We start from the raw sequence: 11,150 nt of genomic DNA on the forward strand, positions 1-11,150 counted from the left end.
CATCATCCATGGATGATCTTATAGACCAAAACATAGACCTCACAGCTAAATAAACAACCTAATTAATCCAATGTTAAACAACAAATGATTTAGTATTGCAATCATCACAGCATAGCCTTAAGCGAAGTCTTAGCATTGCACCAAGTACCAAACGGACAACGTCTTCTACAATATCATGTCCACAGGTGGAACCAATCGGGCTGTCCTGTGATGCACTCACCAAAGCTATTCAAGGCCGAGATGTAAATCATAGAATGATTTACTATCCAATTTATTTACATGTAGACTCATCCCTTCTTGGTTCTCATCTTTGTTCGGTATTCATGTTGGCACTCGTAGAATATATGGTTGCCACCAAAAATAAAGGTGGTGCCCATGACAAGCCAGGTGATAAGGAAACAGGTCCTACTCCATAAGCAAGCATGAGGGCCAAACATATCTGTACAGAACCAGAAAATGTAGCACATATGTAACACATCAACCAACAAAATTCCAAATATATAGAAATATTTTGCACAACTTGGTAATTGATTACCTTGAAATGAACAAGAGTAATGATTAAACACCCCAACAGAAGAGACCCTCTGGTCCAACCCTGACAAAACTTGCATGTTGAAGATGTACTTATGCCCCTCGTCAAATTCGGTGGAACAAATTGAGTCACCTGTTCTAATTCAATATTAGAAGCCACTGGCCCATTCTGGTGCCTCAGTTTCCTACAGAACTGTAAATAAAATGATGATCTTTCTGCAAAGAGACTATAAATGAGAAGAAACATAGGTGTGACCACCAAATACATGAAAGGCAATGTGATAACCATCAGATCAGGGCTGCCCAGCTTGTCTAAAATTGCATGACTATCCGGAGACTGCACCCTCCAGCCAGACAAATACATAGCAGAAATGTTCTCATTCTCGGATGTTGCATAACCCCAGAACCATGGTAACTTGAGCAGGCAAAGAAGATACATCACCATGGAAAACCACAAAATTCTATTCCTTGAACCCTCCATCAAGAACCAAAATAACACAAATAGGCTCTTCCTCCGCTTGATAGGCGAGGAAATGACGTGAGACGTAGCCCACTTCTGATATGATGCATTTCTCTCCATAAGATAATTTAGTACTTTTGGAAGGCACAAAAATACAACAAGAAAGGAGAAGTTGCTCCACAAAAGAACCATATATAGACTCTGCCACTCAACTTGGAAAACTAAATAAGCCAGCCAAGTACTTGCATAATGTGCCAGTTTACCTTCGACAGAAAATGGTCGGAGACTGCTTTTAGTCTCCTTGCCCTGAGAGTCCACCACAGACACCTGCAAAAGGTAACGTGTTGCTGATGCGCTCCGATAACTTTCAGCGTTCCATTTTCCATGAAAGAGGGGCTTGTCAACTGCACTAATAAGCTGCAGCGGCACTTCTTCCATTATTTTGTACTCCCTGAATGAGTCAAAAACCTTAGCAGTCACATTAATTATTTGCTGAGTAGAAAAGACAAGAGCATTGATATCATTCCTAAAAGACTGATTATTTTGCTCCATATTGTTCATGTTTCTTGAGTCAGCAGGATATGTTATGACAATAGTTGTTTGGAATTCATCCCGGACATCATGTTTTCTCAGAAGCTCGATATCATGGAAAGAGACCACCCCTCCATCAATGGACAAAATTCTGATCAATCTGGACTCTTTCCAATCTCCAAGTTCCCATTCCCAAAAGCCTTTAGCCTTTCTTGGAACTAAAACATCAGATGACAATTTTGACGGATGGAGTCTCCAAAGTTGTCTGCTGAAATTTCCATGCAGGTGGCCACAAATGTATGAGGAAACTGATTGCCTTGCAAATAAACTTTCATAACGCTGTCCTTTTTCAGATGAAGCTGTAAAAGACATTGGAAAGTGCCCAAATAATATTTTTGTTACTGAATCACTGGGATAAACATCCCAATATTGCAGTTCAGACTCCACAACAGCCATTCTCTTCTCAGTTGGATGACCAAATAAATTTGATGGACCACGAATTCCAATGCTAAGTGTGTCATCTATACCAATGAAGATGTACTTTCTATCATCACCCTAGAGAATCTCAAAAGAATGTCAACCCATACTTTATATGCGAAAAATAGATATACGTAATATCTGTCTAGACACATACGAGAACATATAAAGAATGTTAAATAATTGTCTATAAGCATTAGAAGTGATGTCACTTGATAAATAACCTGAATACAGCATCAATCTCAAATTGGTCAACAAGCTCTAACTGTAACAACCAACTACAATAACATGGTTGGGAATCCTTCTATAATGATAACCCATATAGAATAACTGGACTCATAACTACGTATGCACTACATTGGCCAAAAACATGTTAAAAGTTATTGATTAAATTATTAAGGATATAAAACAAATATTTGTTAACCAAGAAAGCATTTCATTAACTGAAAATACATGGAGCAACCTTCACAAATGATGGAGGAGATTTAGGAAAGGAACTGTAATACATGAACCTCCTTAAAATATGCATAAAATGAGAAAACTACTACCAACTAGATCAATTATGTATTAAGGTTTGCATGATGATTAAAACACAGTAATAAGCATACAACTGTCAAAAATTTTATATGGTACAGCAGAATAATGCAATAAATGTCATGTTGATCACAATAAAATTTAAACAATTATGTGCTAACACTATCAATTGCTTATACATTAATTTCGTTTTACAAAACATTAACAATTATTTGTAACATCATCAACAACCTTATAAAATTTTGCATTTAGTGCTCATCGTAACATGCTGAACATTTATCTTACAAAATCCCAGAAGTTCCATATGAACCAGAAAATATAAATTTCAACAAGTTAGAAGATAAAAGGATAACTGAAATGCCTTCATTACATGGGATATAGCATAATGGTCATCTTATGGTGATTACTGAAATGCAGATATGGCATTAATGTGGATTTACGAGAACTTGCAAGCAAATTGTTAAATCAGTCATGACAAATACTCTGTCTATAAGGTATTTAATTCAGGGGATTTCTGCATAAGAATGATTGGAAACTAGAATGAGCAATTTCAATTTTAATGACCGGCTGGGAAGAATCATATTTAGACTCCCATTCAAGCTCCAGATTTGGCAGTTTAAAATGCAGATTAAAGGGATAATATTTCAATTTTAATTCCACTCGCAAGCGAAATTCCACCTAATTTCTGTTCTAACCACTAAAGCAACATCACCACTTACTCAAACCAAAAAATGAGAACCAGATTGGGAATAATACCACAAGAGAGATACTCTGAACAGTACTCGGCCTTCTTAGCTGCGAACTAACACTGTAAGTTGAGAAAAAATCCAATTCATGACCAACATATGGAACTCCATATTTGTCATGATTGCCTCTTATATCAAATATTCTTCTCTTGTCTATGCCACTATATTTGACAATTGCGTCCATGCTGTTACTGTATTGGATCCATTCTGATATATCTTGCCTTGTGCTTGTTCGTCTTTTGTTTTTGGCATCTGATTGCAGAAAATGAAGAAAAAGTCTTACTGTATAAAGAAAAGGCCAGAGAAGCATTGTTCAATCATTTATCCTCAATATAGAATCACCTAACGGTTAAGAAAACTTTATCAATTTATTTAAGCATACAATGATACCGTTCAAGATACTTTTAGCCCATACCAATATTTATTGTAAAGGAAAGCACACAACAAATCTAGTGACTTCTCATCAAAGCTTCCTTTAAGTACATGTTATATATGTTTGCTGCCAATGAGAAATCAGGGTGGAAACAGGAAAAATACCTTTAACAAATCCAAGGGCATCATACAAAAAGTGATAGTGAAATAATGCAGAAATACTTTTATCAATTCTTACATTCAATTGTTTGAGGACATAACCAATGCCTTCCTGAGCCATGAAACGATGCTGGTACATTAAAAAAAAAAACACATTTCCCAAGAACCATGTAATTAGTATATGTCACCTTCAGAAATTTAACACATGGCATGACATTGTAACATTTGTAAGTTCATTGTACATTTGATTCTTAACCAGCTAAGGATCTTATAAAAAGAATATCCTTTTAATTTTTAACCACAGAATTTAGAAACTTGGTGCAGATTTCCTTTTTCCTTTTTACTTTATATCTGCTGCATGACACTTCAAACAAGCTTTGAATTATTGCATGACATGCCATCAGCATACCTGGAAAGGGGTATTAGATTGTGAATGTTCAAAACCGATACTTTGGAAGGTCTGGCACAGAGCATTACTGATCTTATGCATGGTTGAAGTAGCATGCATAAACAGTCTACTATATCATTCAGATCACAGTTTGTTCTAGGCTAAAAGAACCAAGAACTTGATAAGGGTAATAATGGCAATAAGACTCGGGTGACGTCAGCTGTCCCAGATGACACCTCACGCCTCTGTTGACCTGACAGCACCTGGTCAACTTGGACCGGAACACCGACCGAGGCATATTAACATCCTGCTCAGGCTCGATCCCTCACGCCACGCCAACGTCGATGTCAGACGCTACCAGAAGTACGATCCTGCTCCCTGCAGGCAGGCACTTCAGGGAACAGTAACTTTCACTATAAAAACCCTCGTGCTCCAAGGAAAAAGAGGAGGAGGAAAAACAAAGAGAAAAACCCTCTGTGACTACCAACTGACTTGATCGTTGGAGGGGTCAGGCCGAGCTCTCCCGACCCGACCTGTGTGCAGGTGCGAAGACGGAGGCCTCCCACTAAACGTCCAGACGAGGAGTTCCCCCCGGAGGAAAAGGTGACCCCGCACCAATCGGACCACAGCAGTCGGCTACCTTAGCGATCTCAAGGGTCGTCCTGGGAAGATCCCCATCATCCGGACCCGAACCAAGCCGCGTTTGCCCCAAGGCCACGGCTCAAGGTTGTTCCCCACAACATTTTGGCCCTAGAAGGAGGGCCGAATGTCAGGGGATCGCCCTATTAACTCAGACGAGCTCGCGACTGAGGCGTCACGCCCGGTCGGAGCTCCGGGGGAACACCCCTCGCGCGGAGAACCTCGTGACGAACCCCCCGCTAAGACTTCAGAGCGCTATTGGCAGATATTTAACGACCCGAGCCTGTCGCCGCCCGACGACGCCCCAGCTGGCCCGGCGCCCGTGTCGTCCGAGGCCTTTCAGGACCTCACTCATCAAGTCCAAACTCTGACCGGTATGGTGCAGTCCATTCTCCCACTCATTTCTCGTCCGCTGAACCCGCCTGCAATCCAACCACTGCGGCGACAGGAGCCACCCGTTTTGGCTCGCACTCCACCCCGGGAGCTTCCGACTTCCCCTCGGGACCGAGCGGCCCCACTCGAGGACCAAGCGACGGCAAATCCGATAGGCCGCCCGGAACCCGATGCATTCTCCTCAGATTCCACGGATTCCCTGTGAGCCCAGCTACGCTTCGTTAGCCAGCGACTCGACGAGGTGCAAAAGGAGGTCCGTAGGTCGAGGGGAGAGTTCGGAGAGGACACGCACCAGGGATCTCCATTTACACCCGAGATACAGGGTCAGATAGTCCCCCCGAACTTTCGACTCCCCTCCTTGAACGCATACGATGGCTCCACCGATCCGGCGGACCATGTAGCCGCTTTCCGTGCCCATATGGCGCTGTACGGAACCTCTGATGCTTTGATGTGCAGAGCATTTCCCACCACTCTGAGAGGGTCGGCCCGCACGTGGTACAGTGGCCTGAAGACCGGGATGATCGCCTCCTTTGACCAGCTCACCAGGGACTTTGAGCTTAACTTCCTAGCTTACGCCAGGCCGAAGCCATCCGTTGCACTGCTCCTCGGACTCAACCAAAGGGAGGACGAGCCCCTCTCACATTTTGTGGATCGCTTTACCACACAAATTCGGGGTTTCCCGGACGCTCATCCCTCTCTGTTAATGTAGGCGTTTATGAGAGGCCTGCGACCTTCCAGATTTTCCTGGTCCCTCGCGGAGCGACCCCCCACTGCAGTACCGGAGATGCTCCAGCGGGCTAACCAGTACATCGCAACGGAGGCCTGGATGGCCGTGAGGAGGTGGGGCAACTTTTAGCAGCGGGCTTCATAGAAGAGGAGGGCGCCCAAGGACCAAGAGCACACGGCCTTCCTCACCGAACAGACTGCCCGCCTGAGTCGTGCTCCTCGACTGCATGTTGCCCGAGACCGCCTCTGCGCGGCCTGCCCGCCTGAGTCGTGCTCCTCGGCTGCATGTTGCCCAATACCTCTGCGCGGCCTGCCCACCTGAGTCGTCCTCCTCGGCTGCATGTTGCCCGAGACCACCTCTACGCGGCCTGCCTGCCTGAGTCGTGCTCCTCGGCTGCATGAGTCGTGCTCCTCGGCTGCATGTTGCCCGAGACCACCACCACTGCGCGGCCTGCCCGCCTAAGTCGTGCTCCTCGGCTGCATGCTGCCCGAGACCACTACCTCAGTGCGGCCTGCCCGCCTGAGTCGTGCTCCTCGGCTGTGTGCTGCTTGAGACCACCACCACTGCGCGGCCTGCCCGCTTGAGTCGTGCTGGTCGAGACCACTACCTCAGCGCGGCTTGCCCGCCCGAGTCGCGCTCCTCAGTTGTGTGCTGCCCGAGACCACTACCTCTGCGCAGCCTGTCCGCCCGAGTCGCGCTCCTCGGCCGCATACTGCCCGGGGCCACCGCTGCAACCGCCTGGCAGGGATAGTTTCTTAAAACTGAAGCCATGCCTCGGACCCCACTTTCTGCAACAACCGATGCATAGCTTCCTTTGGGGAGGGAATATGATGAGGGTAATAATGGCGATAAGACTCGGGTGACGTCAGCTGCCCCAAATGACACCTCACGCCTCTGTTGACCTGACAGCACATGGTCAACTCGGACCGGAACGCCGACCGAGGCACATTAACATCCTGCTCAGATTCGATCCCTCACGCCACGCCAACATCGATGTCAGACGCTACCAGAAGTACGATCCTGCTCCCTGCAGGCAGGCACATCAGGCAACGGTAACTCTCACTATAAAAACCCTCGTGCTCGGAGGAAAAAGAGGAGGAAAAACAAAGAGAAAAACCCTCTGTGACTACCAACTGACTTTCGTCGGAGGGGTCGGGCCGAGCTCTCCCGACCCGACCTGTGTGCAGGTGCGAAGACGGAGGCCTCCCACTAAACATCCAGGCGAGGAGTTCCCCCCGGAGGAAAAGGCGACCCCGCACCGATCGGACCACAATAGTCGGCCACCTTAGCGGTCTCAAGGGTCGTCCTGGGAAGATCCCCATCATCCGGACCCGAACCAAGCCGCGTCGGCCCCGGGGCCACGGCTCAAGGTTGTTCCCCACGACAGAACTACATGTATAAAGATGCCAGAGCAACTTCATTTGAACACTTACAAACATCCAAGCATATTGTTGGAAAGTGGATCATAACAAGTTGGATGATTTACACGTTGAGGTACATAAATCAGCAAATCACAATATTAATTAGTAAATAGGCAGTTTCATAGTACGTTCAGGGTTCTAGCCTAATCGATCATTCTTACATATGTTTAAATAATTAGTCAGATTGTACAATGACTTTAGACAAAACATGAAAAATCATGAACAATAATTATTAAGTTTCAGGGACCTAGGATAAGATAATGGAGATTTGAACAATTGCAGCATCTAAGAAGTCGTAAACAAGCAGGACTTGCTGCATTTTAACCTCGATGTTAGTATCAATGCTTAACTTATTTGTGAAAGAACAAATTAGAATAGGCAGCAGTACACAAACTCTATGCCGAACTGATTCCGGAACCTACCAGACGAGAAAGAATTTTAGGAAAATAATCAAAATAGGGAGAAAAGGGTGAGGGGCAGCAAACCAGTGATGTCGCCGGTGATGAGGAGGAGCGAGGGCCGGATGGCGCGAAGAGCTGGGGCGAGGAGGCGAACGAGGTCGTCGGCGCGGTCGGGATGGTAGGAGCTAAGGTGGAGGTCGGAAACTTGGACGACCCAGGCGACGTCGCCGTCGATTGGAAACGACTCCCTCGCCACCGGTTCTGCCCCCTCCCCTCCGACAACCTTGCTGTCCACCTCGATTGAGGACGACCATGAGAGAGCAAAGGCGAAGGAGAAGGAGGAGAAGAAGAAGAAGAAGATTGCGGAGGAGATCGGAGACGCCATCGTTCTTTCTTGACGACAGCGACGAGACAAGGGGCGGTCGGAGAGTTTGACATGCGAATGGCGAACGGAAATTTATTTGATGATTTTCTCACGTGCCGTTTCGAGTGTTTCCGAATCGCGTCCTCCGATCGTATCATAAAAAGGAGACCTTCCAAATTTCCGTCGAAGATCATTCACTTTCCCACATCCATTACTTCATAAAATCTTAGACGATTTTTCTAGAGAAATATATTTTTTTTTCTAAACAGTATCCTCTTTTGGTTTTTCTTTTCCTAAACGATACCCATAAACTCGACATATCCAAAATTACCCCTTCTTCGTCATCGTCGCCTCATCCGTTTCCGTGCCTTGCTCCGATCGAAGGTGTTATCGCTGGTGGAGATGAACGTGAGGGGAGTAGGAGAGAACGGAGGAGATGGCAGGGGCAAGGCTAGGAGGAGGAGCACAGAGAAGGAAGGAGGAGGAGATGACGGGGAAGGACGGGCGTGGGAGAGAAGGGATGAAGGACAGGTGGCGACGGCGGCGAAAGGCAACGGCAGATGGGCGAGGAGAGGAGGAGAAGGAAGAAAGGATTTTTTTTTATATTTAGGGATATTATTTAAACAAATTAAAATGAGGATATTTTTTAAGAAAATTATTTTAAAATCTTCATATTTATAATAAAAATTAATAATTAAAATGATTTATACTATTTAGGACTTGTTTACCTATTTAAGATTATTATTTAATTTCATTTTTCTACTATAAATTAATGCAAATGTGATAAAAAAAAAGATTTTTGTTATTATTTTTTCAACACATCAAAATCTTTTTTTTAATTTTCATCCAAAACAATCTAAATTATAAGATAAACCATCTTATGGAACATCAAATCATATAATAAGATTAATAAAAATTTAAACTAATTAATAATTCTTAGATAGCACCCTCCCTTTTAAATTTCTCCAAATACTTAAAATGTTAAAATCAAGTTGAAGTTTTAAATAATATCACGAGTACGATGATTAATATGACAAACTCTGCGGTTCTTTATGTTTATGGGGATCTCCTTACACACTGTCCGTGTGCTTTTGCTCAACCAACCATAAGCGACCGGGACGAACGAACTACTTTGCATCCTGTCTTGGCAGACGCATGGGGATGAAGCATCGAACAATTAACATTATAACGCATCAAATGGGTAAAACGAAAGTAAAAGAGTATAGATAGCAGACACCGACTTACAATTATTATGCTGGCAAAACGAATGGCGAGGATGAAGAATTGACATACCAACTTAACGCTTCGATTTCAAGAAGACTGAACACAAGACGATCGACGACAGACTACAAAGACACAAACCAAAGAGCAGACAGCATGCTTATTTTTCCGATCACACAGTACATAGATTGACTGAAAACAGAGGTTGTGTGTTCCATTACGAGCTCAGCCCGAGATCTCGATGGACTTCATCTCCGGCTTCTTCTGCGCCTCCTCCTTGGGCATCGTCACGGTCAGGACACCGTTCTCCATGGACGCCTTCACCTGATCCACCTTGGCATTCTCTGGCAACCTGAATCTCCTCAGGAACTTGCCGCTGCTCCGCTCCACGCGATGCCACTTGTCGCTCTTCTCCTCCTTCTCCTTGCTCCGCTCGCCGCTGATCTGGAGAACCCTGCCTTCCTCCACCTCCACCTTCACCTCCTCCTTCTTCGCCCCCGGCAGGTCGGCCTTGAAGATGTGAGCCTCAGGCGTCTCCTTCCAGTCGATGCGTGTGTTAGCGAAGGCGGATGCGTCGCTCACGAAGCTGGGGCGCGTCTCTGAGAGTGAACGGAAGGAATCAAAGGGGAAACCCTGGAAAGGGTCCCAGACGTCGAGGGAGAAGGGGTTGAAGATGTTGCTCCGCCTCACGATCGACATGGCTGTTATGAGGTAATGTTCTGCTACTACTGCTGAATGCAGAGATGTAAACGAATGGACGAACAAATCGGAAGAATTTGCTAGTATGACTCGTCGCCGTTGCCGGTGTCGAGCACTTATAAAGACCGGGATGGAGAGGACCGCAAGTGTCGTCACGCCTCTGGAAGTCGCTCGACGATGTAGGAGTAGTCCTGTTGGGTTTTGGAAGATGGCTTATCATCTTCTATCACTTTCTCGAAGGATCGCGATCTTGTTGGGATATGTTAAGAATAATATATTTTTTTAAAAAAATATTTAATTACGGAGAAAAATCTGGATAGAAAAAGGTATTCTAGTTTTTCAGGATTACTTTCATCCTATAAAAATTTGTATGGACGAATTTTTTTATTGGATTTTGCATGAAGGTGCTTTTTTTTTTCTCCCTTATGATCTTATTTTCTTTGGTCTTGAAAATATTTTTGAGAGAATATCTAAAGTAGTATTCCATTCTTGGTATGGCATCAGTCGATCAATCAATAAGATTGGTATTTTTACAGAAGTCTATAATATTTTTAGGAAGATACCAAAATAATATAATTGACATATAAGTTTTCTATATATTGATAATGGTATATATTAAAGGTTGAAAATTCAAGATCTCATCCAACATATTTTCTAAGATACTAACTAGTCTGGTTAATAGCAAATTTTTTAGGATCAAGTGCTTATGTCTTGTTCTCAAATCAATAAGAGTAAACATTTGAAACCCACAAAAAGGATGTTTTCTATTCCACCAACTTTTTATCAATTTATAGTATTTTTATACATGTGACAAAAGCACCATAATAATATTAAAAAACATTATAACTCACATAAAATACATATATAAGATCCCTAATAAATAATAAAAGAAGGAAGGATGTTTTGAAGAAAAAAATAAGAGTACTGAAAAATAAATTTTAAAATATATATAAATAAAAAAAACTCAGAATGAAAAGTTTTTATGGAAAAGCCACACCATACGTATTATATTTTATATGATATACATAATATTGGAAACATAAAATCATAATATGCTATATATTATGTGAAATTTTTTTAATATTAG

At 43.7% G+C, this 11,150-nt stretch overlaps 2 protein-coding genes across 3 annotated transcripts; both read right to left on the reverse strand.

The window, feature by feature from the left end:
• Window positions 1-112: 112 nt before the first annotated feature.
• On the reverse strand, window positions 113-8,722 carry LOC135592251 (putative metallophosphoesterase At3g03305). 2 transcript variants are annotated; one of them, XM_065081590.1, is made up of 4 exons: window positions 7,864-8,722; window positions 3,290-3,531; window positions 536-2,077; window positions 113-439 (listed from the first exon to the last, which is right to left on the reverse strand). In XM_065081590.1, exons 1-4 carry the CDS (start codon window positions 8,162-8,164, stop codon window positions 305-307), a joined length of 2,220 nt encoding a protein of 739 aa, XP_064937662.1. In that variant the 5' UTR covers window positions 8,165-8,722; the 3' UTR covers window positions 113-304. The 2 variants fall into 2 exon arrangements, with proteins under 2 accessions (XP_064937662.1, XP_064937661.1); XM_065081589.1 differs by having other exon boundaries at window positions 3,290-3,561.
• Window positions 8,723-9,427: 705 nt separating this feature from the next.
• Window positions 9,428-10,235, reverse strand: LOC103996582 (16.9 kDa class I heat shock protein 2). Its single transcript, XM_009417509.3, has one exon. It carries the CDS (start codon window positions 10,061-10,063, stop codon window positions 9,590-9,592), a length of 474 nt encoding a protein of 157 aa, XP_009415784.2. The 5' UTR covers window positions 10,064-10,235; the 3' UTR covers window positions 9,428-9,589.
• Window positions 10,236-11,150: the final 915 nt, after the last annotated feature.

Source organism: Musa acuminata, chromosome BXJ1-9 (genome assembly GCF_036884655.1).
Source record: "Musa acuminata AAA Group cultivar baxijiao chromosome BXJ1-9, Cavendish_Baxijiao_AAA, whole genome shotgun sequence".
Taxonomy (NCBI): Eukaryota; Viridiplantae; Streptophyta; class Magnoliopsida; order Zingiberales; family Musaceae; genus Musa; species Musa acuminata.

Excerpts from the sequence above, each read along its gene's own strand:
- LOC135592251 (XM_065081589.1), bottom strand. The coding sequence starts at position 8,164 with ATGGCGTCTCCGATCTCCTCCGCAATCTTCTTCTTCTTCTTCTCCTCC. Across the intron at positions 2,078-3,289 it reads TTCAGAGTATCTCTCTTGTG|GGTGATGATAGAAAGTACAT; the intron begins GTATTATTCCCA and ends GAGATTCTCTAG. Across the intron at positions 440-535 it reads TTACTCTTGTTCATTTCAAG|ATATGTTTGGCCCTCATGCT; the intron begins GTAATCAATTAC and ends GGTTCTGTACAG.
- LOC103996582 (XM_009417509.3), bottom strand. The coding sequence starts at position 10,063 with ATGTCGATCGTGAGGCGGAGCAACATCTTCAACCCCTTCTCCCTCGAC.